Raw genomic sequence first — 26768 nt, 5'->3', positions numbered from 1 at the left:
GAGGGACTAACATAATCATAGCAGCCATTGTCCCCAACAGTTGGAGGACCCATCTTGCCTTCGCTCTTCTCAGAGGGAGCACGGCGTGAACTTGTTGTTGTAGGACCCTGATTCTTTCCTGTAGTAGAAACGCCCACATGAGGACGGTGTCTAGTTCGGCGCCTATAAAAGTAACACACTGTGAGGGCAACAAGGCAGACTTTTCCCAGTTCAATGTGATGCCCAACTGCTGACATAGATTGATAGTAGCGTCCCTGGTCTGAAGTAGTAGATGCCTGGTGGTGGTAGTAAGGAGCCAGTCATCCAGATACGGAAACACTTGGAATCCCTGATGTCTCAAGTGAGCAGTCACCACTGCCATACATTTGGTAAACACCCTGGGGGCTGTGGTGAAACCAAAGGGCAGGGCTCGAAACTGAAAATGACTGGCTCCTAGCCAGAAGCGTATGTGACTTCTGGATGCCCTGTCCATCTTTATGTGGTAGCAAGCATCCTTGAGGTCGATGGAGCACATCCACACTTCTTTTCCCAACAATGGGAGAAGAGACTGCAATGTGACCATTCGGAACATGGACTTTTGCACATGGGTGTTCAATTGACTGAGATCCAACATGGGTCTCAGGTCCCCTGTCCTTTTCGGCATCAAAAAGAATCTGGAGTAAGTCCCTAATCTGATCTGGTCTGAGGGGACATGTTGGATGGCTCCTTTTTCTAGCAGCTTTGAAACTTCTGAAGCTGCGTAATCCCTTTGACTGGGTGGAACATCCGGGATTTTCTTGATTGGAGGGGGATTTGACGAGAAGGGGATGACATATCCTCCGGAAAGTATTCGTAGAACCCACTGGTCCTGGGTGATGTCTTGCCAGGCCTCCGGGTATAATGAGATTCGACCCCCGACTGGCTCTGGAAACGCACAGTCGGGCCTCCCATCAGGAGCGGCTGTAGGGAGAACTACTAAAGGAATCGCGGTCTCCCAAGTTGCGGGGGCCTCCTCTGCCCCTAGGGCGATGTCTCCCTGAATAACCACCCCCTCCCCTGCCTCTGGAGGGGGGGCTCACCATGTGCACCGGGAAAAAACCTCTGTGATTTCTTGAACCACATTTTGCCACCCCTCTGGGCCTTGGGATAAGGCCTAGAGGGAAGGGAAAAACGGACTCCTACGGCAGACAGAGTTTTTCCCTCCTGCACGTATCTGGTGAGAGTGTCTTTCACCTTGGTTCCGAACAAAGAGGAACCATCAAAAGAGGCGTCGGTGAATGAAGACTTGAAGGCCTCTGCGAAATGACAAAGGCGCATCCAGGCCTGCCTCCTAAGAGCAACTCCTGAACTTGCTGCCCTACTTGCTCCTTCGGCTGCATAGGAGATTAGCCTCATGGAGGAGTTTGCAATGGAATTGAGGGTAGACATCTGAGCATTGACTTAGAGGGACCCCTCTGACTCCTCGTGGTCGGTGTCTGATGTGAAAGACTCATCCTGGGAATCTATGTGCTTCCTCTGGCACATCTTCTTTCTGGGTGGCTCCTCAGGCAAAAACTCTGAGGGGCCCTCAGAAATGTGGGGACCACTCATGGGGGTACCCTGAGGCCTTGGGGCTTCGCTGTCTAGAGATAGATGGCGATCAGAGACCTGCACCGGTGTAGTAGGGGACAGAATGACCGACCCGCATGATGCAGCTGACGACCTGGCCAGAGCGCTCCTCATGGCCTTGAAGGCTGCCCCCCCTCCCCCGAGTCTGAAGAATGACCAGCCTCCGAAGCCACGACAGGAGTCAAACTTCCCCGTGCTGAAGCACTGAGAGGGAGACTAGGAGCAGAGAGATGTCCCAAAGCCTCTCCTTTGGGTCCGACCGAAGAATCCTGAGTCCTGAACCCCGTGGACGGCGCCGACGGGGTCGGAGCTGACGTCGACAACGATAGGCCAGGAGGGGCTGTCGGAACCAACCTAGGGACATCACACGGAGCAGAGCACTCCGGCTCCGAAAGCTGAGATGTGCTCGGAGGAGGAAGTATCGAAGCAGGTTGAGGGATCAGCTCTGGAGCAGACTGGGTCAGAGCAGAGAATAATTTTGCCAGAACCGGTGACTGAAGGAGTCTCTGCAACACTCTATCGACGTCCACATCTGATAAGGTCCTGGAAGATTTGGAGGGTAGAGAAGGAGATCGAGACCTCCTCTCTGAAAGGGACCTGCGAGGAGGGGATACTGGCCTAATGCTAGGTGATCGGCTCCGAACAGGTTCCAAGAAGATTGGAACCGAAGCAGGTTCCATAACAACTGACACTTCCTGCGGCCCTGAGGATAATGGAGCCAAGGATGTCGAAGCAGACTTTGCTATTTTCTCCGGTGGCTCCGAGGAGAGTGATTGAGCTGGAGATCTCCTTTTTGATTTAGAGGATTTTGCCTTAGAGCTGGAAGCACTCTCCAGACCCTCCTCGAAGGAGGGTTTCAGAAGTCCCTTCAAAATCAACTTATTCTTCCTTTCCTGAAGAACTCGCGGACTAAAGGCATGACAGAAGTTGAACGACTCCTGGAGATGAATGGCTCCCAGACAATACACACAGAGTGTCCATTGATAATGGACATTTTATAACTGCACCTAGAGCATTTCTTGAAGCCCGAGGGCTTGTGCTCCTTAGTATCTTTGGACATAGTTAACCAACAACAATTAAGCACCAACAACAATTAACCAGTGAATAAATGGACCAACGGTCAAACAGTCACAAGGCGGGAAAAAGCCTACAACAAACAGAATACCACAAGACCTCCAAGTTAAATGATCCTTAGACACAAACACAAGGGGGGGAAGGACTAATACCTCTAATTTAAATGGTTTTTAGTCCCGGTAAACTTTTATGACACAAGGAAAGGGGACAGACTAGGAAACAGGCCTAGCCCGTTGGAAACAGAAGGTGGGATACCACAGAAAAAACGATCAGAAACACAACTTTTCCACAAGACAAGACAAGAACACACAATAGCTATTAAAATAGCTTTTTTTGCAAAAAAATTCTCTGATAAGAAGAAAAAGGGTACTTAGCCACAGCCAAGAGTGAGACCACATCCGAGCTACATGAGCTGCAAACAAGATCTGGGGATAGAGAGCAGTGCAGCATGGGATACCATCTTAGCCCAGCCAATAGAAAGACTTCAAGCTAAAAAAGTTGGCCGAGTCGGAGCCGACATTCGGCTCCGAACCCACGTGTAAGAATGTAGGCGAGACTGGACTACATAACATCCTCTGGTTATGATCCTTTGTACCCAAGAATCGGTGGTGATGGTTAGCCAGGCAGAAGGGTACAAGAAGAAACGTTCCCCAACCACCACCAAAAGAAAGGAGTTGGGCCGCTCTTCAGGAGCGCTGGTAGGATTGACCAAGGAAAGAATCCCTAGAACCCTGGTTACGCGGTCCCCCTCTGCCACGAAAGGAGCGTCTTCCCTGTGAGTTTCCCCCTCTGCCTCTGGGGGAGAACTCAGCCTGTGTGTCATGGAAAGGACCCTGAGATTTCTTGAACCGTATCTTCACACTCTTTTGGTTTCGGGAGAAAGCACGTTGAGGGGAAGAATAACGAACACCTACGGCAGAAAGGGTCTTACCGTCTTGTTCACATCTGGCCAGTGTGCTTTTAACTTTGGGCCAAAACAACAAGGAGGGCTCAATGGGGCATTAAGAAAGGAAGACTTAAAGGGTCTCGCAAAGTTGCACAAGCGCATCCAGGTGTGTTGTCTCAAGACCACAGCTGAACCTGCCGCTCTAGCTGCTCCTTCTGATGCGTGAGATATCAATGGCATAGAGGAGTTAGATACAGACTCAATGGTGGTCAGCTGAGAAGCCACTTTGTCACGGACCTCATCAGACACTGCACCAGCCAAGGTTTCAGACAGCTCAGAAACCAGATCCCTTTGAAGCCTGGTGAAATGTGCCATATAATTAAGGGACCTGATAGCAAAGGTCGCTGAAGCAAAAGTGCACTTCCCTATTCTGTCCAGGGCCCGGGACTCTGTTAGGCGGATGGACAGCCTGGCTTTCTTCTTCTGCCAGATCCTTTTTAGTTGCAGCCGCCACCACCAAAGCATCTACAGGAAGACCTTTGGACCAATGGGGATCCGAAGCAGGAGGGGACAAGATCTTATCTGGTCTCCTAAGAATAGCTTCAACAGTATCAGGGGCCTTCCAAGCATGCTGCACGATGAACTTGACAAGTTCATCGGCAGGTGGAATAACCCAGGAGGTAGGGGGCTGGGCGCGAAAAGCCTGCAGGAACACAGATTCCTCAGGGGTCGGATTAGAGGGCTGCCAGTCACCTCTCTGTTTCAGGATTTCAAGGATATCGCCAAAGGATACCCCAGAGGGTGACCGAGGGGATCCTTCCCCCTCATCGAAATCTGTGTCTTCGGTGAGAGACTCTTCTGTGGAGTCCATGTGCTTCCTCTTACATGAGCTTTTCCAGTGGACCTCCTCAGCGGGAGAAGCTGGGGAAGCCAACGGAAAAGGGGGGGGATTCCTGAGGGTATATGTCCTGAGGCCCTTGCACCTGGTGTCCGCTAGGTGCGACTTGTGAAACCAGTGTACCAGAGGAGGGCGGAGGTATAGACAGTCCGGTATCGCCAGCAGCAGCGAAAGCCTTCTCCATCAGTTGGAAAGCTGGTCCACCCGGAGAGGAGTGTATGTCAAGGACAGGGGGCACTCCTCCCCTAAGTGGCTCAGCCTGCTGACTCAGAGTCCCTGGATGGCTGTGGAGCAGCAAGCTATGTATATCACAGCTGTCATCCTGGGTCATAGCAAAACCTTCCTGCCACGAAGGCAACTGCGGTTCCTTAGTGAGATCCATAAAGGGAACCGCAGAAGGGGAAGACTGCACTATATCCATGGACTTCAAAGGCAATGAAGGAGGAGAATAAGAAGGTGTCTTTGGAGATGGGTGATCACCTCCCAAGGAAGGATAGTTCCTGGGGGGTGGAATACCTCTGGCCAAGAATGCCTGGTCCACAAAACACAACACATCATGTTCAGAAAGACTTCTAGTGGACCTCACAGAGACTGAGGGAGAAACAGGCCTGTCCACAAAAGAGGCAGACTCAGTGCCCATCTCATCTGCCCGCACCAAGGACAACGGTGCAGAGAAAGACTGAACTACTGTAGTCTGCACCAAAGTCGTCATCGGTGCCGATGTCATTGTCTACACCGACACAGGGATAGGTGCCGAAGTGGTTGTCAGTGCCGAAACTGGAACTGACAAAACTGGAGTCAGTAATAAAGGCCTCGGTTCCAAGGAAGATCTCGGAGCCGACGCGATCAAGGTCTGCACCAACTGAATGGTCGGTGCCGATAGAGTGGTAAAGGTCTGAACTGAGGAGCCCTTCGGTGCAGATATGAAGAAGGCTGCAGGAGAGGATGGAGCCAAAATCACTAATAGAGCCGAAGGCCTCGGTGACGAAGGTCTGGGCACCGAAAGCACTGGAGCTGACTGAGAGAGCTCCAGAGCCGAAATTTTAGCCTTTTTAGATTTTGGTTGGTGAAAGCAAGGATTTAGCCTTAGTAGAAACATCCATTTTCTTATGGGCTTTAAGATTGGTTGAGACCTCTGACCCAGAAATAGCCTCTGAAAAGGGAGATTTTATAAGTCCCTTCAGTATTAGCTTATTTTTCCTTTCTAACAAAGTTTTATTAGAAAAGTTTTCACAAATAGTACAAGGAGGTTCAACAGATAAATGGGAAGCTCCCAAACAATAAACACACAGAGTGTGCATCAGACATAGGCAGTTTGTGTCCACAATCAGAACACTGCTTAAACCCCGGACTACCCTTTTTATCTGCCATACTATCAAATAGAAAAGTACTAACAATGGTACAAGAGAGTATCCGAAGGTATAAAAAAGAAAAGGAAAGCGATTACCAACGATGGTAAGGAGAAATTACCTCACGGTAAAAAGGGTAAGCAAAGGACAGAAAAGAACCTGAGGATATTATAAACGCTAGATGCGATAGGTCAAGAGACAATAAAATATCAACTTTTCTGACAGAAAAGTAATTTGTAAAGCAATTAAACAATTGACTGTACTTGGCTCAAGGGAAGTAGCTTGACACGACCAGATGGCAACACGGCAAACAAAATATGGGGTAACAGGGTGAGGGGGATTGTGGGTAAGAGTTTAGCTCGAGAGTTTGAAACTGATGCGAGCTTGGAAAATGGCCAGCTCGGTTCTGAGCTCGGAACCGATACCCATACGTAAGGAATGAATGAGGATTAACAATATCAGATCCAGAGTTTTGTCCTCCTCTGCCTCAGAACTAAGCAAATTTACAGAATTTTATTCAAATTTTCAAAAATTAAAATACTAAAAAGATATTACTTCCTGTTTTACATGTTTTCTTGATTTCGTATCAGGATGAAGTAAGAAAACTGAGTCAGAAATGTTATGTCAAGATAACCTAAAACTTCATTCTGCCTCTCCAAACAAAACTAATCTGAAAAGACATATTTATTCCTATAAAAAGAAGTTATGTCTTACCATAACATTCCATCTGTGTTGTTGATCTTCATTCATCACTGATGGAATTCGGTTCCTTCCTCAGAACCAAGACGGCCTTATACTAGCCAAAAACTCTCGAGCTAAGTTTTTACCCATAGTACCCTTCTCCCTGTTACCTCTGATCGAGTTTGCACGTTATCAGTAAAGCAGAGGCAGTTTCTACATAAGTGCCCTAACACAGCACTTGGACCCAAAGTATCCCCAGGAGTCTTTGGAGGGTGAAAGAGGGAGGGATATGATGAATGAATGAAGATCAACAACAAAGACAGAACGTTATGGTAAGACATAACTTCTTTATCTGATGTTGTTTATCTTCATTCATTCATCACTGATGGGACAGAGTCCCCAGCTACCTTGTGTCACTTGGGTGGCCCTTACGGAAGAATATTCCTGAGCACCATTGAGCCAAATGAGGCTCTCCCTCTAGGGACGAAATCCAATCTGTAATGGATTATAAAGGTATGAGGATTAGCCCATGTTGCTGCTGCACATATATCATACAAAGAAGCTCTTGAATGGAACGCCACAGAAGAAGCCACAGATCTAGTGGAGTGAGCCTTGATTTTCGGTGGTATAGGTTTTTCCTCATGATGATAAATGAAACGTATACAATCTCTGAGCCATAAAGGGTCACTTTAGACACAGACTTTCCTTTAGGCCAGAAAAAGAAATAAAGAGTTGATCAGATTTGTGCATTGTTTTTGTCCTATCCAGATAGAATCTCAACTGTCTATGCACGTCCAATGAATGCTGACAGTATACTCCTTTATTAGAAAAATTTGGGGAAAAAAATGGACAATTAATAAAATCTGATTAATGGAGAAATCCAAAATTACTTTAGGGAGAAAGGAAGAGTTTGTCCAGAGTGATACTCTGTCCTTATGGAAGATCAAATAAGGACGTTTTATGCACAGGGCATGGAGCTCGGAAATTCACCTAGCTGACATGATGTCCACCAGAAAAAGAGACATCCAGGATAAAAACAAGTCATGGCAGGTTCAAAGGAAGGTTGTGTCCAAGATTGTAGGACTAATGTGAGGTTCCATGGTTCAATAGGTAGTTTAATTGGAGGTCTAATATGTGAGACTCCTTTTAAGAAGGTTTTGCATAGACGATGCGAAATCAAAGAAGAATTCCCAAAACCATTATGGAAGTTCAAAATAGCAGCTAGATAGACTCGTATAGTAGAAGCTGCAGTACCTTTTTCAAAGAAATTTGATAAAATAATGTAGTACTATAGTAACTGGGACTGAGTACGGATCTAGTTTTCTCTGCTTAGACCAGACTGAAAATCTCTTCCATCTGTCAAGGTAAAGTTTCCTAGTGGATGGCTTGTGGGAGGCCAGATTAATATCACACACTGGGAAGGAGTGGTTATTCTGCCTGGCGATCAGCAGAAGTGGAGGAAACCAAGCTGTCAGCTTGAGACAGGTTAAGTTCAGATGACTCAAGCCACGGGAATGAGAGATCATGTCTGGAGCTGGATCCAGAATCCATGGTCGGCAGAGAATGTGAGGCCAGAGAAAGGGGAACCATATTTGTCAAGGCCAATAAGGAGCTATCTTCAAGAATTGGGGGATCAGTGGGATGGGAGGGTAAGCATAGAGAAGTCCCATGGACCAATCAGGAGGAGCATCCGTGGGGACTACCCCTGCGGGGGAATTAGGGCAAAGTAGTTGCTGCATTTGTGGTTTGATGGGGAAGCGAATAGATCGCAGCAAGTCTGACCCCAATGGTTGAAAATTTTTGTCGCTATGGACGAACTGGGGGACCACTCGTTACGCAGGAGAATACATCTGCTCAGTTTATCTGCAATCACGCTGGAATCCCCAGGAATATGCACTGCTATCAGAAAGCCGTTGAAAGCTATCGCCCATTGCCAAATTCTCATGGCCTCTCGACATAGAGGATAGAACTTGGTTCCTCCTTGCTTGTTGATATACCAAATTACTGACATGTTGTCTGATTGGATGGCAATTGTCCCAAAAGGAAGAACAGACTGGAATGCTTGCAATGCTAAAAGCACTGCCCTCAGTTCTAGAACAGTGATATGCAAATGGGCCTCTATTGTGGACCACTTGCCTTGAACTGACATTCCCTGAAAGTGTCCCCTCCACCCTATCAGGTAAGCATCCGTGGTCACAGTGGCTGTGGGTTGAGGAGGTTGGAAGGGGCAGCTCCAAAGCTCTGTTTCTGGCCTCATCCACCAAAGTAGGTCCTGCTTGCAACGACTGGTTACCCAAATCTGAAAGGACAAAGGAAGCCATTGAAGGAGTCTCGTATGAAGTTTTTGCAAATAAAAACATTGGAATAGAAGCTGCCATCAAACCTAGGAGCTGGAGGACCTCCCATGCTGAAACCCTGTTTGGACAGAGTATCACCCAGAGTTGAAGCCTCAGTCTTTGTAATCTGTGGTCCGGGAGAGAGACTACACAGGAGCAAGTGTCGACTATTGCTCCTATGAATTCTATGGACTAGGTCAGTGTCAGGTTGGATTTCTCCCAGTTTACTGCAATTCCCAAAAGTTTTGCCTGGGGAAAAAAAGAGTGTATTTCATGGCTGTTACCAGTAGATGCTTGGTGGGGGCGGTAAGGAGCCAATCATCTAAATATGGAAACACCCAGAATCCTTGCAGCCTCAAGTGACCTATTACTACCGCCATAAATTTGGTGAACACCCTGGGGGCTGTAGAGAGTCCAAAAGGCAGGGCATTAAATTGGTAGTGATCGGTTCCTAGCCTGAAGCGAAGCAACCTCCTGGAGCGCTTGTCCACTCTGATGTGGTAATACGTATCCTGACGGTCCATGGAGTACATCCAATCGCCATTTCCCAAAAAGGGAAGAATGGACTTAACTGTGACCATTTGGAATTTCGTTTGGGTGACCAACTTGTTTAAAATGCTGAGATCCAAAATTGGTCTCCAGTCCCCTGTCTTTTTTGGCACCAAAAAGAACCTTGAGTAGATTCCAGATCTGCACTGGTCTGCTGGGACTGCTTGGATGATTCTTTTTTGACACAGCTTTTTTATTTCTAGAGCAGCTTCTCCCTTTGACTGTATATCTTGTTACAAAGGTTTTAAAATATTTAATTACACATCTACTTTTATTTCCAAATGACATTTTAGTTTATTTACTAAAGGTTTTACTTTTATTCCCACAGTCAAGGCAAATATAGTAAATTTACTTGTGGATTTAAAATTATTTATAAGGCAAAATAATTTAGAGGTGTTTTTTAATGGTAATGTAAGAAGGAACACATTGGATTTAACCAAAAAGAGCACTTTTAACCCACCCCTGCACCCCGAACTTAAAAACTTCGAAGTTATGGTCGAGAAAGAACTTAGAGGCCAGCTTAGGTACAACAAGGTCACTTCAAATCTTTCTAAGGAAGAAATGAATATTTTAAGAGCCTGCAAGGAAGATAAAAACCTTAGAATTATGAAGCCTGACAAGGGGGGTGGGGTTGTATTTATGGATCAGATTAATTATGAAGCAAAGATGTTTAACTGTTAAATGATGAACTTACTTATGAGACAGTCTCTTTGAATGAGATTCATACTGCTCACAAAAATCTAGCCCTTTGCTTAAATAATTTACTAATAGAGAGGCTTATTTATTTAGAAACCTATAATTACTTACATGTTGAAAAACCAAAAGTACCTTTAATTTTTGGTATACCTAAGGTCCACAAAAATATTGTGGACCCTCCACTTAGGCCTATTGTCTCGGCTCGAGGTTCTATCATGGCCCCTTTGGCTAAATATGTAGATGTCCATCTTAAAAAGCTAGTAATGGATCATCCTAATGTGTTAAAGGATTCATGGGACTTAAGACATATTCACAATTCAAACCAGGGAAACGCATCAAGTTTTATTACACTGGACGTACTGGATTTATTTACATGCATTCCACATGACATAGGTCTGGCATGGTTTGAAGAATTTTTAGAAAGCAGGTCCAACAAGTGTTTCGTGCATGCTTAATTTTAATGGATTTAATTTTAAACAATTTTATTTTTTTCCAGGGGGGAGTATTTTAGTCAAACAAAAGGTGTGGCTATGGGTGCACACTCTGTACCCACATATGCTAATATTATTTTATTGTATTGGGAAGAAAGATTTGTTTTTAATTCTGATTTTAAACATTATTGGAATTTTTATGGGCGTTTCCTGGATGATGTGTGCCTTTTTTGGAACAGTTCTGTTGAAAAATTTGTTGAATTTTATGATTATACTTCCAACACAATGATTTTTTTTAAGGTTCACTTACAAAATTGATGAGACTGACTTATGTTTTCTAGATGTTAACATTCAGAGACATGGCAATGGTTTTAAATCAATTTTTTTTAGAAAGGAGACATTCTCTAATGCCTATTTACATTACACTAGCTCTAAAAAAGGGCAATCGTTAAAGGTCAGTTGGTGCGAGCTAGTAGGATGACTTCTGAAGATGACGATTCTGGAAGTGAATGTAACTTTATTAATGACATGTTCAAGGCAAGAAGTTATCCCAGTGATTTGTTAACATCTGTGACCACTGAGGTAATGGAGGGTAGAATTTCTAGATTTGCCCCGATTTTAGGAAAAACTTCCCCCATCCCCTAATTGATTAACAATGAGGAGAATTTACTGGATGTCCCAGTACAAGATAAAGGATACCAGTCTGCCATGGTTACCACCTTTGATGGTGAAAGTAACTTGGTTAGGAGGATTGTTACCAAAGAATGGAATAAATTTGCCAGATTGTCCGATTTGAATTACATACTTGAAAAACCTTTTAAATGTGTATATAGAAAGGGACAAAATATTAACAACATTTTGGAAGGGGCAAACAGTGGATTGTTCTTTGGTAACAAAAAAGAGACCTGTAAATGTGGTAATTCTCCACAGTGTTTCAACATAAAAGAAGGTGACTCTGTTTTTTTGAAATGCAGGGGTAAACACCTTGTTACAAAAGGCTTTGTTAACTGTAACACCACTGGGGTGGCATATATTGCCCTTTGTGGGATGTGTGATTCTTTCTATGTTGGCAAAACCGAAAGGAGATTGAGGCAGAAAATGTATGAGCATGGTTATGACATTAGAAAAAGAAAGGATAACAATGCTTTGTATAAACATCAGGAAAACTGTGATAAAGCTGAATTTCAGTTTTTTGTAATTGAAGTTGTTCCTTTAGACCCCAGGGGAGGTCCATGGGAGACCCGCCTGGAATACAGGGAGTTATACTGGCAAATTGTTTTAGATGCCAGTACCCCCGGTCTTAACAAAATGTTATATATAAAACCTGTTCTGAAATTAAGGTCTGCCAAATTATATTTATGGTTCAATTTTACAAATTTTAAACCCTTATATACTTTTATTTTGATATTTATCTATTTAATGTCATTTTTGGGGGGTCATGTATCTTTTTTCAGAATATTAATTTATTTTATATGTAATGTGTAATTTTTCCACCAGATGGTGCTAGTACCCTTTTGTTCATTGCACTTTACTTAGTGTATATTAAAGAATTTTAGTATTTTAAATAAATGTTTTACTGTGTATATTAAAGAATTTTAGTATTTAAATAAATGTTTTACTATACAGGTACATATAAAATAAATGTTTATATATGTGTACATATATGTTTTATATATATTCATGTAATTTTTATATATATTCATGTATTTTGTATGCATTTTAAACTGTTTTAAATTTAACTTATGTCTTTCAGGATTGATTGTTTTCACATCTATTTAATGCAAGTTGCTTTTCACTGGTTCATTCAAACGGGTTAGGTTATATATTTAAGTGTTTAGTGAGGTCAATTTTATCTGATGAAGCTGTTTTTGATGAAAATGTATGGGACCGGATGGTGTCCCCGGCTGTGTGCTACACGAGCTAAATGAGGAATTAAACCCGCACATAAGGCAGCTGTTTAATCTCAGCCTTACCACAGGATACGTGCCCAAGGAGTGGCGTACGGCAACTGTAGTCCCACTCCACAAAGGCGGCGCCTCTACGGACCCTGGTAATTACCGCCCCATAAGCTTAACAAGTCTAGTCTGCAAAGCTATGGAGAGGATCATAATGGAGCTCATAAACAAAGATATAGGGGACTTGCAGACATTGGACCCGACCCAGTTTGGCTTTGTCAAGGGAAGATCATGCCTTTTGAACTTGGTCGACTTCTTCGAAACAGTCACCAAGGCCATTGATGAGGGAAAGGCAGTCCATACAGCCTACCTTGACCTTGCAAAGGCTTTCGACACAATACCCCACTCGGGTATTGTAGAAAAACTTACCAGCTTAAATGTAAACCCATATGTCACAAGATGGGTTGCAAACTGGCTTAAGGACAGAACCCACAGGGTTAGAGTTGCTGGCGCTGTGTCAGACTCCAAGCCGGTCAGAAGTGGTGTCCCACAGGGCTCGGTCCTTGGCACCCTATTGTTTGGCATCTACTTCTCAGAAGTACAGGCCAACATAGGAGGACTTTTGGCTGACAAAGTTTGCAGACGACTGCAAACTGGGCACCATAGTGGAAAGTGCATCAGACTCGGATATCCTTCAGAAGGAACTCACGGAAACAGATAGCTGGTGCCAGAGCCATGGCCTGAAGTTAAACGCCAAAAAATGTATAGTCATACCCTTCGGGAAAAACAAGGTAACCCCAAGCTACCATATAGGTGGCAATCCACTAAGCACAGAAGAGGTTATCAGGGACCTGGGGACCCAGGTTGACAGTGGCCTTTCTTTTGACCCTCACATTGCTAAAGTGGTTAGAAAGACCTTCTACATTGCCCACCTGATCATGAAGGGATTCACATCCAGATCTAGTGAGGTTATTGTTCCCCTGTACTCTTCACTTATCAGACCAATGATCGAGTACAATGCCCCATTCGGGATGTATCTCACCCGACATCTGCAGCAATTGGAGAGACCCCAAAAGTTCCTCACCAAAAGGATAAAGGGACTCCAAAATCTGTCATATGCTGCCAGATTGAAGAAACTCCAGCTCTATTCAGTCGCATACCGTCTGCTCAGAGGTGACATGTGCCTGACATACAAGGGGCCATGTCCAACCCGGAATTAATGGACATGCTCCACCTCAAAAAATCCAAATCCACCAAAACCACTAGAGCAAGCGACTTAAACCTTAGCACGGATATAAATAGGACGTGCTGGAGGGCTAGATTTATCACTCAGAGACTCCCTATGCTGTGGAATAAAATCCCGGTCCATGTGAGGCAGAGCACCTCGCTGACTCTGTTCAAGAGAAATCTAGACCTGTGGATGGGAGATCGTAGGTTTACCCCGGGAATCATCTCTGTGTCACTGCTGGACAGAGGCACAACAAACTAATGGGCACAGTATTTTTTCATATAAGGGGTGGCGTAAGCCACAAAAATTTGGGCTAGGCTTATAAATGCCTTAGGGCAGATAGCCTAGTATAAACCTACGAACCTATGAACTGGTTATACAGCGTTATTTTCTGTTTGTTACATTTTGGATTAAAGTGAGTTTTGTCCTTTAGCTGGGTTCGCTGTGCCTTATTCTTGGTTTACTAGGTATTTTTCAATATTATTAGGGGCCGTCTGAGACTTTACTTGGAGTTCATTTATGGTGGGGGCAGAACAAATAAGGGAAGCATCATCAGCATATTGTATGATAGAGGCAGGTGATGCTGCAGCATAGAAATCATTGGTAAAGAAAATAAAGAGAAGGGGCCCAAAGAAAACAAATGAACTGGTATTCCTTTAAAATCGCCTGTAATTGTGTGTGTGTGTATGTGCGCACAAGCAGGCATGTGTCCAGCGATATAGAGGTGTCCACTTTGTGACTGGTTCCTTACCTTAAACCTGCTGCTTGTCAAAACAAGCTCCAACTCTCTGTTACCATACAAAAGACAACTCTGGTTATCTTAAATAAATATTCTTGGGATAGCATGATAAACAGACTGAACCAAAATGAGCGAGAATGAATGCTTTGAATTCTGACATGGTCTCCATCAGGACAAAGAAGTTATGTACTTACCATAACATTCCATGTGAGTTGTCCATCTCGGCTTCATTCTCTACTGATGGGTTCAGAATTGATCCTCGGTTCCAACTCGGCCATTTACTTAAGCTCAAGGTCTTTAACTAGCTCATGGCTCACTCCCTATCCCATGATGCTGTAGGGAATTCCCCAGATTTTGTTTGCCGATATAGAAATACTAGTATGTAATCAAAAATACATGAATAAAGAAAACATGGGTTTTCTGAAAGCTGGTAAGCCAAAAAGAGAGTCAAAGACCATTAGGTACTGATTTGTAACCTCTCGCTTCTCCAGGATCCAAAGGATGGGGGTAAAGAGGGTGGGACGCAAGAATGAAGGTGAGATGGAAAACTCACATGGAACATTATGGTAGGTACATAACTTCTTTATGTGAAGTTGTCCTATCTCGCCTTCATTCTATACTGATGGGAACAGTGTCCCTAGCACCAATCTTCTTGGGTGGCTCACGGGAGTATATTCTTCAGAATAGTGGACCCAAAGGAGGACCTGTCCCTGGAGGCCAAATCTACTTTGTAATAAGTGATAAAGGTATGAGGTCTTCGCCCATGTAGCTGCTGCACAGATGGTGTCTATTGGCAGTTTAGCACGAAACAGAGAGGAGGTACAGACAGTTCTAGTAGAATGTGCTCTTATCTTGTCTGGAAGTTGTTTAATTACAGACTTATAAGTGAATGAAATGCAGTCTGACAGCCACCTAGATAAGAGTATTTTTTGCTACAGGCAGTTCTTTTTTGCACTCTGAAAAAGATGCAAATAGTTGCTCCATTTTTCTAAATTCTTTTGTTCTGTGTAGACAGAAGAGTAACTGTCTATGAACATCAAGTTGGTGAAGCATATATTCTGCCTTGTTGCCATACTTGGGGAAAAAACTGGTAAATCTATGGACTGATTCAAATTAGAATCTGAACATACTTTTGGTAGAAAGGTTGGCTTTGTTCGGAGTGATACCCTGTCATTGTGGAACAACATATATGGTGGGCTTATAGATAATGCTTGTAACTCCGAAACTCTCCTAGCTGAGGTAATGGCTTCTACGAAAATGGTCTTCCACGTTAAGGACTTTAAGTCACATGATGATGAAGGCTCAAAGGGGGGAAGAATTATCCTGGATAGTACGAAATTTAGACAGTGGTAGTGGGGGTTTAATGGGGGGGATATCAAAAGATTAGTACTTCTCAAAAAAGCCTTCGATAGTCTGTGGGATATAATGTTTGGTCCTTCATTCCCAAAATGAAAATCTGAGATTGCTGCTAATTGTACTCGGATAGTAGCTGCAGCTGCTCCCTCATTAAAAAGCTTCATCAAGAACTCTAGGGTTAGAGGGTATGGGTGCTAAATAAGGATCAATATGATTCTCTAGTGCCCAGATTGAAAAATCTCTTCCATTTACTGAAGTATAACCTTCTGGTAGATGTCTTGTGAGAAGAAATCAGGATATGCTGTACTGCAGATGAAACGTTTTGTAGCCTGGTTATGTTTGGAATTGGAGCAGCCAAGCTGTCAACTTGAGGGTCTGAAGGGATGGATGAAGAGTCCCTGATGAATGGGTCAGAAGATCTGGTACTGGGTCCAGAATCCAAGGCTCTTCCTGAAGATGAGGCCATAGGAAATGGAACCAAACCTGGCGAGGCCAGTAAGGGGCTATTAGAATTAAGCTCCTTCCCAAAGCACTGGCTTTCTGAAGAACTTTGGGTATCAATGGAAAAGGAGGGAAAGCGTGTACAAGTGCATCTCTTGGGGATTCCCCCGGAGGGGGGAGTAGGGCAAAGTAGCTGCTGCATTTTGTGTTCATGGACGTGGCAAAAAGATCACAGCAAGGCTGGCTCCGTTTTCGGAAAATCATTTCCACTACTTCTTGTTTCAGGGACCACTCGTAAGGCATTAGAATTGCTCTGCTGAGTTTGTCTGCTATCACATTGGATTTCCCCGGCATGTGCATTGCTATCAGAAAACATTGGGAAGAAGTCGCCCACTGCCATACTCTCAGGGCCTCTCGACAAAGAGGGTAGGATTTGGTTCTTCCTTGTTTGTTTATACACCAAACCACTGACATGTTGTCTGTCTGGACTGCAACTGTTCCTAGTGGAAGACAGTGTTGAAATGCCTGCAATGCTAGAAGCACCGCTCTCATCTCTGGAACACTGATACGCAAATGGACCTTGTAATCCTGCCACGTACCTTGGGTTGTCATTCCCCTGATAATGCCCCTCCCCACCATATCTGGGAGGCATCCATGGTCACTGTGGCTAGAGGGATGGGAGAATGAAAGGATGACCTAAGGTCACTTAATCTGAATATAGCCACCAACATAGGAAGTTCCTGTATGGACCATTGGGTGAACAGGAGCCACTGTAAGATTCTCATGTGCATCTGAGCTAGGGGAATCATACTGATCACTGCTGGCATCGTACCCAATACTTTGAGACTTGTCCATACTTAAACCTTTGTTTTTGAGAGGAGGTCTCGAACCTGTGCTCAAAGGGTTTGTATCCTGTCTGGTAGAAGTTTTACCATCACTGCAACCATGTCTAATTCTGCGCCTATAAAGACGATATGCTGAGATGGCAATAAGGCAGATTTTTCATAGTTTATTGTAATTCCTAACTGAGCACAGGCATTCAAGGTGGTATCTCTCGCTTGTGAAAATAGATACTTGGTGGTGGCGGTTATCAGTCAGTCACCAAGATATGGAAACACCTGGAATCCTAAACGCCTCAGGTGAGCCCTGACCACTGTTATACATTTGGTGAACACTATGGGGGCTGTATTGAGACCAAAGGTCAAGGCTCGGAATTGGTAATGACTGGCTCCAAGCCAAAAGTGCAGGTGACTCCTGGATGGCCTATCCATTTTTATGTGGTAGTATGCATCCTGGAGGTCTATAGAGCACATCCAATTGTCTTTTCCCAGAAAAGAGAGTATCAACTGCAGCGTAACCATCCGGAATTGTCTTTTTTACAGATTTGTTTAAACTCCTGAGATGCAGTATGGGTCTCCAGTCCCCTGTTTTCTTTGGAACTTAAAAGAACCTTGAGTAAATTCCAGATCCTATCTGGTCTTCAGGGACCAGTTGGATGACTCTTTTTCTAGCAACATTTGAATTTCTATAGTTGCTTATTTCCTGTGACTGGGTGGAACGTCCGGAATCCTTTTCATTAGTGGGGATGGCATGTAAAATGGTACAGAGTAACCACCGGATATGATCCTGTGCACCCACTTGTCTTTTCTTATTTTTAGCCAAACGTCTGGGTACAAGGATAAGCGACTGCCGACTGCCTCCAGAGGGGGACAGATGGGCTTCCTTTAAGGAAACGCTTAAAAGGCTTACCGAAGAATGATTCTCAGTTGCCTTGGTTTTTCAAACCCCCTCTGCCGCATGGTTGGCGTCTTTCATTCCATTATTAACTCCTCCTCTGCCCCTGGAGGAAGACTCACCACGATGTGTCTTGAAAGGCTCTCTGGGTTTTCTGAAACCACATTTTTCCCTCATTCTGACCCTTAGGATAGGGTCTAGAAGGTGTGGAAAAATGGACTCCAATGGCAGAGAGAGTCTTGCCTTCCTGCTCACACCTGGCCAGTGTTTCTTTGACTTTAGGCCCGAACAGGGACGAGCCATCAAAGGGGATTATTAATGAAGGATAACTTGAAGGGCTCTGCAAAATGGCACAAGCACATCGAGGAATGTCTCCTAAGGGCAATTCCTGAACCTGCTGACCTACTTGCTACATTGGTTGCATAAGAGATGAGCCTCATGGATGAGTTAACTACTGAATTGAGGTTGGATAGCTGGAGGACGCTATCTGCCACTCCCGTAGCTACAGAACCCTGGAGAGCATATCCACACTCCTTTAGGAGATCTCTCTGTAACCTGGTGAAGTGAGTGAGATAATTCAGGGACCGTAGTGTAAAGGTCCCTGAAGAGAACACGTGCTTACTGTATCTGTCCATCGTACGCGACTCTTTGTTTGGGGGACGGACAGACGTGGATGTCTCTGATAACTCCTTTTTGGTGGCTGCCACCAAGACCACAGCATCTATGAGAACACCTTTAGTGAGAAAAGTCTTGCCTTCTGGGGATGTTATAAATTTATTTGGCCTCCTAGAGACAGGTTCCACTGTGTCCGGAGACTCCCACGCCTTTCGATAAACTAATTCCATAAGCTCGCCGAAAGGAGGAGACACCCAAGTGGTGGAAGGTCGAGACCCAAAAGCCTTCAGGTAAACAGACTCCTCGTCAGAATGGGTGGTGGCCTTCCAGCCACCTCTCTGCTTAAGGACTTCTAAGATGTCTGCAAAAGAGACATCCACAGAGGGCAACTGCGAGCACCTGTCTGATTCATCACAGTCGTGTCTGATGTCAGTGACTCCTCTGGGGAGTCCAAATACTTCCTCTTACATAGTCTCTTCTGGGGTGCCTCTTCAGATGGGCATTCCGGAGAGGTTTCGGAAGAGAGGGGTTCTCCCTCTGGAGCTTCCTGAGGCTTCAGGTCTCTACACTGTTTTTGGATTGGTTGTGCAAAAACAGATACTGGTGCCTTAGGGGAGGAATAGAAAGATCTTATAGAGAGGATGCCCATGGGGACAAAGCTCTCCTCATAGCCGCGAATGCCCCCCTCCCATGATCCGAAGATCCCCCCAGCACCACAGGTGGAGGCTCTGAGACTGAGGTAAGAGTCAAGCTCACCCGAGCCGAGGCCCCGAGAGGCAAGTTCGGAACAGATACAAGCTCGATCCAACTGCCCTCTCCGTACCTGACCGGGGAGTGTCGGCTCCTAGACACCTCACATGCCACAGAGGTAGTCAAAGCAGTCAGAGCCGAAGATGCTGAAGTAGGTCTTGGCCCCGACGGCTCCAACTCTGTCAGTTCCACAAATTCTGGCTCCGAGCCCATAGTCTAGGTCGGAGGAAATGTAGAAGGGACAGGTCCTGTCGGTTCCGAAGCCGATTGGGTCGGTCCTGACAAAATTTTTGCCAGAGCCGGCGTACTCAATAGCTTCTGCACCAGACGATCCATATCCAAACCTGAAAGACTCCTTGAAGAACGAGAGGATGGGGCTGGAGATGCCAGAGACTAAAGTTTTGGTGACCTTAGTGTAATAGAAACCGGCTCCAATGCAGGTGAGCAGCTCTTAACTTGCAACACAATCTGCCCCGAAACAGATGGAGCAGAGGTGGAAGGTTGAACAAGTTCAATGGGCTGTGAAACTCTTGAAACATTTTTAGACAGTTCTTATCCATCAGAAGATGCAGAAGATGGTCTTTTTGAGTCCTTGTCTGATTTTTGTGAGGGGGGTGTGCTGACATTTTTTTGGAGGGCTTTGACTGTGCTCTAAGGATTCAGAAAAGGTAGACTTAAGTAGTCCTTTAAGGATCAGCCTATTACTTCTTTCATGGAGGACTCTTGAGCTGAAGGAGTGACAAATCGAACAACACTCCTGTAAATGCAGTGCCCTCAAACAATAAACACAATCAGTATGTCCATTATTAATGGACATTTTTTGAGAACACTCGAGGCACCTTTTAAATCCTGAAGGTTTGGTCTCCTTCGGCCGCTTCGACATTTCAACACCATACAACACAACACATACCAAGAAAAGAGACAAAAACCATCCCTCTAAATAAAAATGGGCTCAATAGCTCTCTAAATAAAATGAGGTATAAGGGGAACAATAAGGGATTTACACACAAATGATTTAACTACTCTTTGCAGAAAAAACTAAAATAGCACTCTGCTAGAAATACACAGTAAATAAAATATACAATGAAAACACACCCTCTAATTAAAAGTGGGCTCTATACCTCTCTAAATAAAATGAGCTACAAGGGGAACAACAAGGGAATCACACACAAATAACTTTAAAACTCGTTGCTGAAGATATACAATGAAAACACAGCCCTCTAATTAAATCGGGCTAAATTAACACGTACACACACACACACTAGCCTTAACCGCAGGCTATCTAGCAAAAAAACAGAGATTTCTAACTACTCTAACACAATGTCTACTTAGTAAAATATTTGTAAAGCACACTTGTAAATAGGTATAAGGGATTGAGGCCTAACAACACTTTGCCAACAAGAACTAACACACACTATATATCTATTTAAACACACGCAGAAGAAAGAAAATGATTAAACTAGTGAATTGTATAAGAACTTTTTGAAATGTTAAGTTTGACAAATAGAAAAAAACAATTTCACTTAGCCAGAGCTAGATGAGACACTCGATCCATTTCAGTGGCAAACGAAATCTGGGGAATGCCCTACAGCATCATGGGATAGGGAATGAGCCATGAGCTAGTTGAAGACTTTGAGCTTTAGTAAACGGCCGAGTTGGAACAGAGGATCGGTTCCGAACCCATCAGTAGAGAATGAAGGCAAGATAGGGCAACTTCACATTCATCCATTATGATGAAAATCAGCTGTTCCAAATACAGTGCCTCACAGAAAAAATAAATCTAATACACAAATTAAAAAGTATGCAAAGATAAGACTATACTAGGAAGCAATAAGCAGATTAGAATACAACATAGAAAATTGTGCGTTTGCTTTCAGCCCTAAACAGCATACCTATAAACATATGGTACACAACTGAATTTAAGATTTTACATACCCGTGTATTTCCATGGAGGTTATTGTAGATAATTCTAAACCTCTTCTTTGTATATGTGCATCTGTAGGTTCCTCCCATTAGATATTCAATGACTACACCCACATCAATCAGAGAGATTTTGTAATCTGAAGCAATGTTTCCCTGTGAACACAAAATGTTTTAAAATCTTTGTAAATATGTCACTGAAGAACATTTAAGCCAGACTGACTCAAAAGAATGAAAACAACTGTTGTACTGAAGTACAGTTTTGTCTACTTATCATAAATGGAGATTTTCAAGCACTCTCACTGTTGCAGTGGCATCTCCTTGGGATTTTCTGCTTTGCAAACCCTTAGTCAGCCCAGATACGAGAGAGGTTTCCTTTCTTTCAGGCCTGACAGGTGCCTTCCCTTCTGAAGTCAGAATATCAGGGTACAAGTCACTGGCCAGTGCCATACTGTCAGTCTTTCTTGCCCCCTCAAAACAGGAGGTCCATCCTCTGTGCTCTAGGCCAGAAGCACAAAGCACCCACACTATGCTCAGCAGGGTACGGTAATAGAGACCTGAAGGATAGCCTAAATGTGGAGGGGATCTAGAACAAAGGATAAAGGGAGGCCAACCCACAGTTTAGACAGAACAGAAGGAGGGAGGATTAAGGCTGCAACAGTGAAGATATGCAAACACCTATCTTTTCACTGCTACATTAATAATTCCTTAGGAAGATTACCACAGCTGAAGGAGGGACTGTTAGAAAGAAGTTAGGTAGATAATTAGAGCAGAGCTGCAGAGGCAAAACCAGCCCTGGCTGTAGAAGATGATGACAGGTAGTAGTGTTTGGTAAAGGTGTGAACTGAAGACCAGGTGGTTGCCTCCTGAATTTCTTTGTTGGACACTACTCTAATGAAGGCATCCATGGTAGACGTAGCTCAGATAGAATGAACTCAGTTTTGTCTGGTACATTCTTACCATGGTTCTTATAATAAAAATAGATGCAGTTATGGGTCCCCTTGATGAACTGCTTTTCCCAATTTATTTAATGGAACGACCACAAAAATTTGTTCTGAATTTCTGAAATTTTTTGTCTTGTCCAAGTAATACCTGAGCTGCCTGTGAACATCCGAGGAGTACAATATTCTCTCTCTCCCTGTTCTGTTTGTATGAAAAAAAGTAGGGAGATGACTGGTTTGATTCAGGAAAAGTTCAAACTCTTGGGAATAAAGGAGGGGATTTATTCTCAGAAAGACTCTGTCCAGGTGAAATCTGAGGAAGGGTCCTTTTGCACAATGGCTGTAATTCAGATTCCGCTTTGCAGAGGTGATGGCCAAAAACAATGCAGTTTTCCAGTATAAAGATTGTTTCTCACAGGGGCTGCAGGTTTAAACGGAAGCAAAGTGAGCTTTTCCAGTACAAAACTGAGGTCCTATACAGAGCAAAAGCAGAAAACTATAATTCAAAATGGAAAGAGATGATGATGAAACAGGTTTAAGCTCAAGAAACAGAGACTGGAATTTTGGATGCAGGCCTTTAAGGAGAATAACAATCATACAGATTATTATTTCTATAAAGTTGCAAAATGGAGAAAGGCAATTCTGCAGATAAGGATGACTGCAATTAGGGATAGACAATAGGCAACAGGGGGGCTGGAATTTTTTGGAGAAAACTGGCAAATGTGCCTTGGTATTGGGAGCAAATAACTAGAGAAGGAAAGATGTTAGAATGGGAAGAGGCCACAAACTTATTTGGACTGCAGGTTACAGATCGCCTTCCCTATCAAGGCTTGATATCGGAGTACAGGCAAAAAGAAAGAAATGGGGGGGACAAAAAGAAAGACTAACATTTGTAGAGTTTTTAGTAGAATCTTGAACAGAAGCTGCCATTAAAAAAGGAGAACATATAAAATATTGCATGATAACTATAAGAATCAATTGGAGGATATTAGTAAGAATTGGGAAGAGAGAGTGGATAAACAATTCACAAAGAAACAATCCCAAATATGCAACAAATCTAGAAGATTTAGGATTTTTGCTTGTTCCACAGAATATTTCCTCAAGTAGACAGCAGATGTTGGAGGTGTGAAAGGGATGAAAGGGGTAATTGGAAACATTTTCTGGGACTACGGTGAGTTGGTGGATTTTAAGGATTCCCTGAAGGATGTACTGTCAGAGATGCTGGGTGGGAAGACTGGTGTGATGAGGGAGATGAGTTTTGAGTTTTCTGAGCTTGGATAGAGAATCGGAATTGCCTAAACATGGTAAGGCCTTGCTATGTCTAATTATGCTGGCTGCCAAAAAAGCAATTACTAGAAAATGGAAATCAAAATCTAAACCAGCTATACTAGAAGTAGTGAATATAGTAACAGAGATAAAACAGCTGGAATTGAGATCTTTAAAAAGGGTAGGAGTAAATTACACAGAAAAAAAATGGGAATTGTGGGAACAATACATACAGGTAAGGAATGAGGCTTAAAAGAAGCAGGACTTAAATGAACTATGTATTGTTTTGACTGATAATGACTGGGTAGATTACAAGTGATGTATAATGTATGCAACTGGGAGCTGTATGGTTTGTGCTGTAAAATGCTTGCAACTAGGATTGTGTCGGTGTGGTTTGTTTTTACTTATATAAATGTAAGATTGCCTATGTCATAAGTGATGGTTTAATAAAGAGGCTTCATGTTTAAAAAAATGATGTCCCAGGTAGGAGCAAGAGGCTCTTGGAGATGGGGCTTAAGTGGATGATGCCTTTGAAGAACTGTTTCATCATAGGCTGGGAAAACAAAAGGAACTGCGTATGCAGGCAGAGATGGCACTAGCATGATTTTTTTATGGGAGGAGTAAGAGTGTTCTTTAGTGAAGAGCTCAGCCAGATAAATAAGAAACAAGGGGAGTTCAGTTAGCAATGGTTGTTAAGACTTTGTTTAGTCTCCAAAACAGTAAATCATCTCCATTTTGGGATGTCTGACTTTCTAGTAATGGGTTTCCTGGCCTTTTTCAAAACAGCTAGGATTTCTTTGTTAAACAGCTGGGCCCTAAGGTATATGGATCACATCATCCAGACTGCCAGTTTGAGGGTTATCAGGTTGGAGTTCACAAAGGCTCTCCTTGGGTCTAGGTTGATCCATCTCCTGTGGAAACAGCCAGGGTTTTTATCGGCACATGTTATGTAAAAGAGGAAACAAATGCAGTCTTTGTCAGAACAGTGCAATCAAGATCAGCAACAGCCTTTCCTCCCTGATCTTTACAAGTAACCCAGGGTGAGGTATGGGGGGGAAGGTATACAGAAATGGACATATCCATGTGAAGGAAAATGTGTCCATCCTCCAGGCCCTGTTGTCTTTGATTACACTGTTAACTGCTGGCTGTCTTTTGAGACAAAAAGGTCTACTATTGGCTCACCCAATCTTCCTGGTATCCTTGTAAAGATGGCTATGTCTGATGCATCGAATGTTGCAATTTGGTTTCCTACATGGAACTGGAAGGGGACTTCTTTGTTTAGTGTTCAGGCTTCTATCAACCATAACAACTCTTTTTTCAAGCATAAGAGAAGCTTTATCCTAAAGCTTAGAGGGTGTTTGTGCCAGCATCACATACTTTTCAGAAACCATGGATCATAGGTGCATACTAGACTACAAGTCTGCAGACTATTACAGGCCTAGCCAATAATCACAGGTAATAATCAAACCCTGTACTTTGACTCTTTGAGGTAAAGACCGTAACAATTATGCCAACACCTCCCGCATTGTATTTTCCTCATGTGCAACGTATTTAAGAGGAATCATCAGAATGCATAAGGTTAGGGACCCCACATCCCTGAGGATTTCACTGATATTATCACGGATACCTGCTGCATTAGTGATTTGAAGTATCAGTTCAGAATTAAATCTTTGCTTCTGGAGAAAGGACATTTGTTTTTTCTGTACATAGAAGGGCTCCTTAGAACACCAGTCTGCAAAATGGATTTAGATTTGACTTCATGTTCAAACAGAAGCACCATTTTGAGAGGCAGACCATGGTCAGGTGAAGCGAAGCTTCTAGCTCCTTTAAAGATTTTGCTTGGATTAGGCAATCATTTAGACAAGGGTAGATCTGCATGCCTCTTATGCTGCAATAGGCAACTACTGAAGCCAAACATTTTTTGAAGACACTGAAAGCAGCAGGTAAGCCAAAGGGCAATGCACAGAATTGAAAATGGTTCCCACCTGACATGAAATGAAGTTATCCCCTGTGTGACTTTGCTATAGGAATGTGGAAGTGACTATCCTTTAGATCTAAGGTGGCCATGTAAGCCAGTGGGGACATCCTGAGCTACAGTTGTTGGAGTGAGCATTTTGAATATGGAGACAACCAGGAAGCAGTTTAACCTTGATAAATCCAGGATTGGTCTCAAAGATACTTCAATTCATAAGCACTAGAAATAGTCTTCAGCAGTATCCTTTTCCTCTTTTTCCTAGGAGGAAGTGGTTCTATGGAAACTTGTTACAGAAATAAGTCAACTTGGACTGGAGACTACTGGACTTAAGGAAAAGACAGAATACATACTGGCTTTAGGGGGGAAAGCAAAATGTAGTTTACATTCTGCCTTTATAATATGAAGCACCCACTGGTATTGGGTAATGTTAAGCACTTGTTCAGGAAAAGGCAAAGTCTTCCTCCTAGCTTTGCAGGGGGAGTGGCATGGTGGGTAGGAGTGGACTTAAGGGTGGGACAGGAAGGTGCTCATCTGAATCACGGTTACATCCTGCTGGACCCCTGGGGGCAGGCTCTGCTAAGCCCAGATTCCTGGTCAGCTTGCCATCTTCTTTGTTGTCAAAGTGATCTCTCCCAGTCCTCACTTCCTCTGTCTAGATTGGAAGCAGAAAAGGACCAGGGTTTAGTAGGGTGATTCCTACTGAACCGCAGTGGTTGTATCAGCCAAAAGTCCTTAATATTCTGAAAGGACTTCATCTTGTCCTCCAGTTTCTTAAATACTGCTTGTGCTTTGGGTCCAAACAAAAAGTCCTTTTGTCAAGAGGTGTGTCCAGGATTGCTGTTTTTACATGCTCAGGAAGAGACTATTATTTTAAATTAAGCAACTCTTCTGATCACAGAGCTTGAAGCTGCTGCCCTACTAGATGCTCCCAAAGCATCAAAGCCACAATGCAAAGGACATTTTGCAACCAGAGAAAAGTTGTTGCAGAGTTCTAACATTTTTTGTAGGGAGTTCTATCTTTTGCCCCGCCAGTTTTTTTTTCATTGGGTCCAGAATGGTTTCCTGGAATTTAACCACCTAAAACTGGCAATTAAGAGACCTCATGGCAATGGCAGCAGCCTTGTATACCTTCTTGCCAAATTTATCCAGGGTTCTGCCCTCTTTCTCATTAGGCAATGGGTTCAGAGGCACAGTCTTTGCCTCCCTTAGGAACTTAGGACGTCACCTCAGGTCAGCCACAGGATTCTTAAAGGCAAGTTATTGGTAATCCACTATACTATCAAAACAGTTTGGGTTCCTGGGAGCATGTGGTTGGGAGTTAAGCTGTACGGAACAGTCCAGGACATCATCCACAACCTCTAAAATGGGAGGAATGGCCAGAGTTTGTGGTCAGAAAAACTAAGAAATTCTCTCTCTTTTTT

General features: G+C 43.6%; 1 protein-coding gene across 1 annotated transcript in view; it reads right to left on the bottom strand.

Moving 5' to 3' along the window:
- Positions 1-26768, bottom strand: part of TRPM7 (transient receptor potential cation channel subfamily M member 7) — a 1848525-nt gene that overhangs the window by 1265838 nt on the left and 555919 nt on the right. The window contains exon 12 of the mRNA XM_044076371.1: positions 21181-21321. Within this exon, the coding sequence (XP_043932306.1) occupies positions 21181-21321 (141 nt within the window). The remainder of the gene's footprint in view (positions 1-21180; positions 21322-26768) is intronic.

This window comes from Protopterus annectens, chromosome 7.part0 (assembly GCF_019279795.1).
Source record: "Protopterus annectens isolate FY-2018-M chromosome 7.part0, PAN1.0, whole genome shotgun sequence".
NCBI lineage: Eukaryota > Metazoa > Chordata > Ceratodontiformes > Protopteridae > Protopterus > Protopterus annectens.
This window is presented reverse-complemented; position numbering and strand designations above follow the sequence as displayed.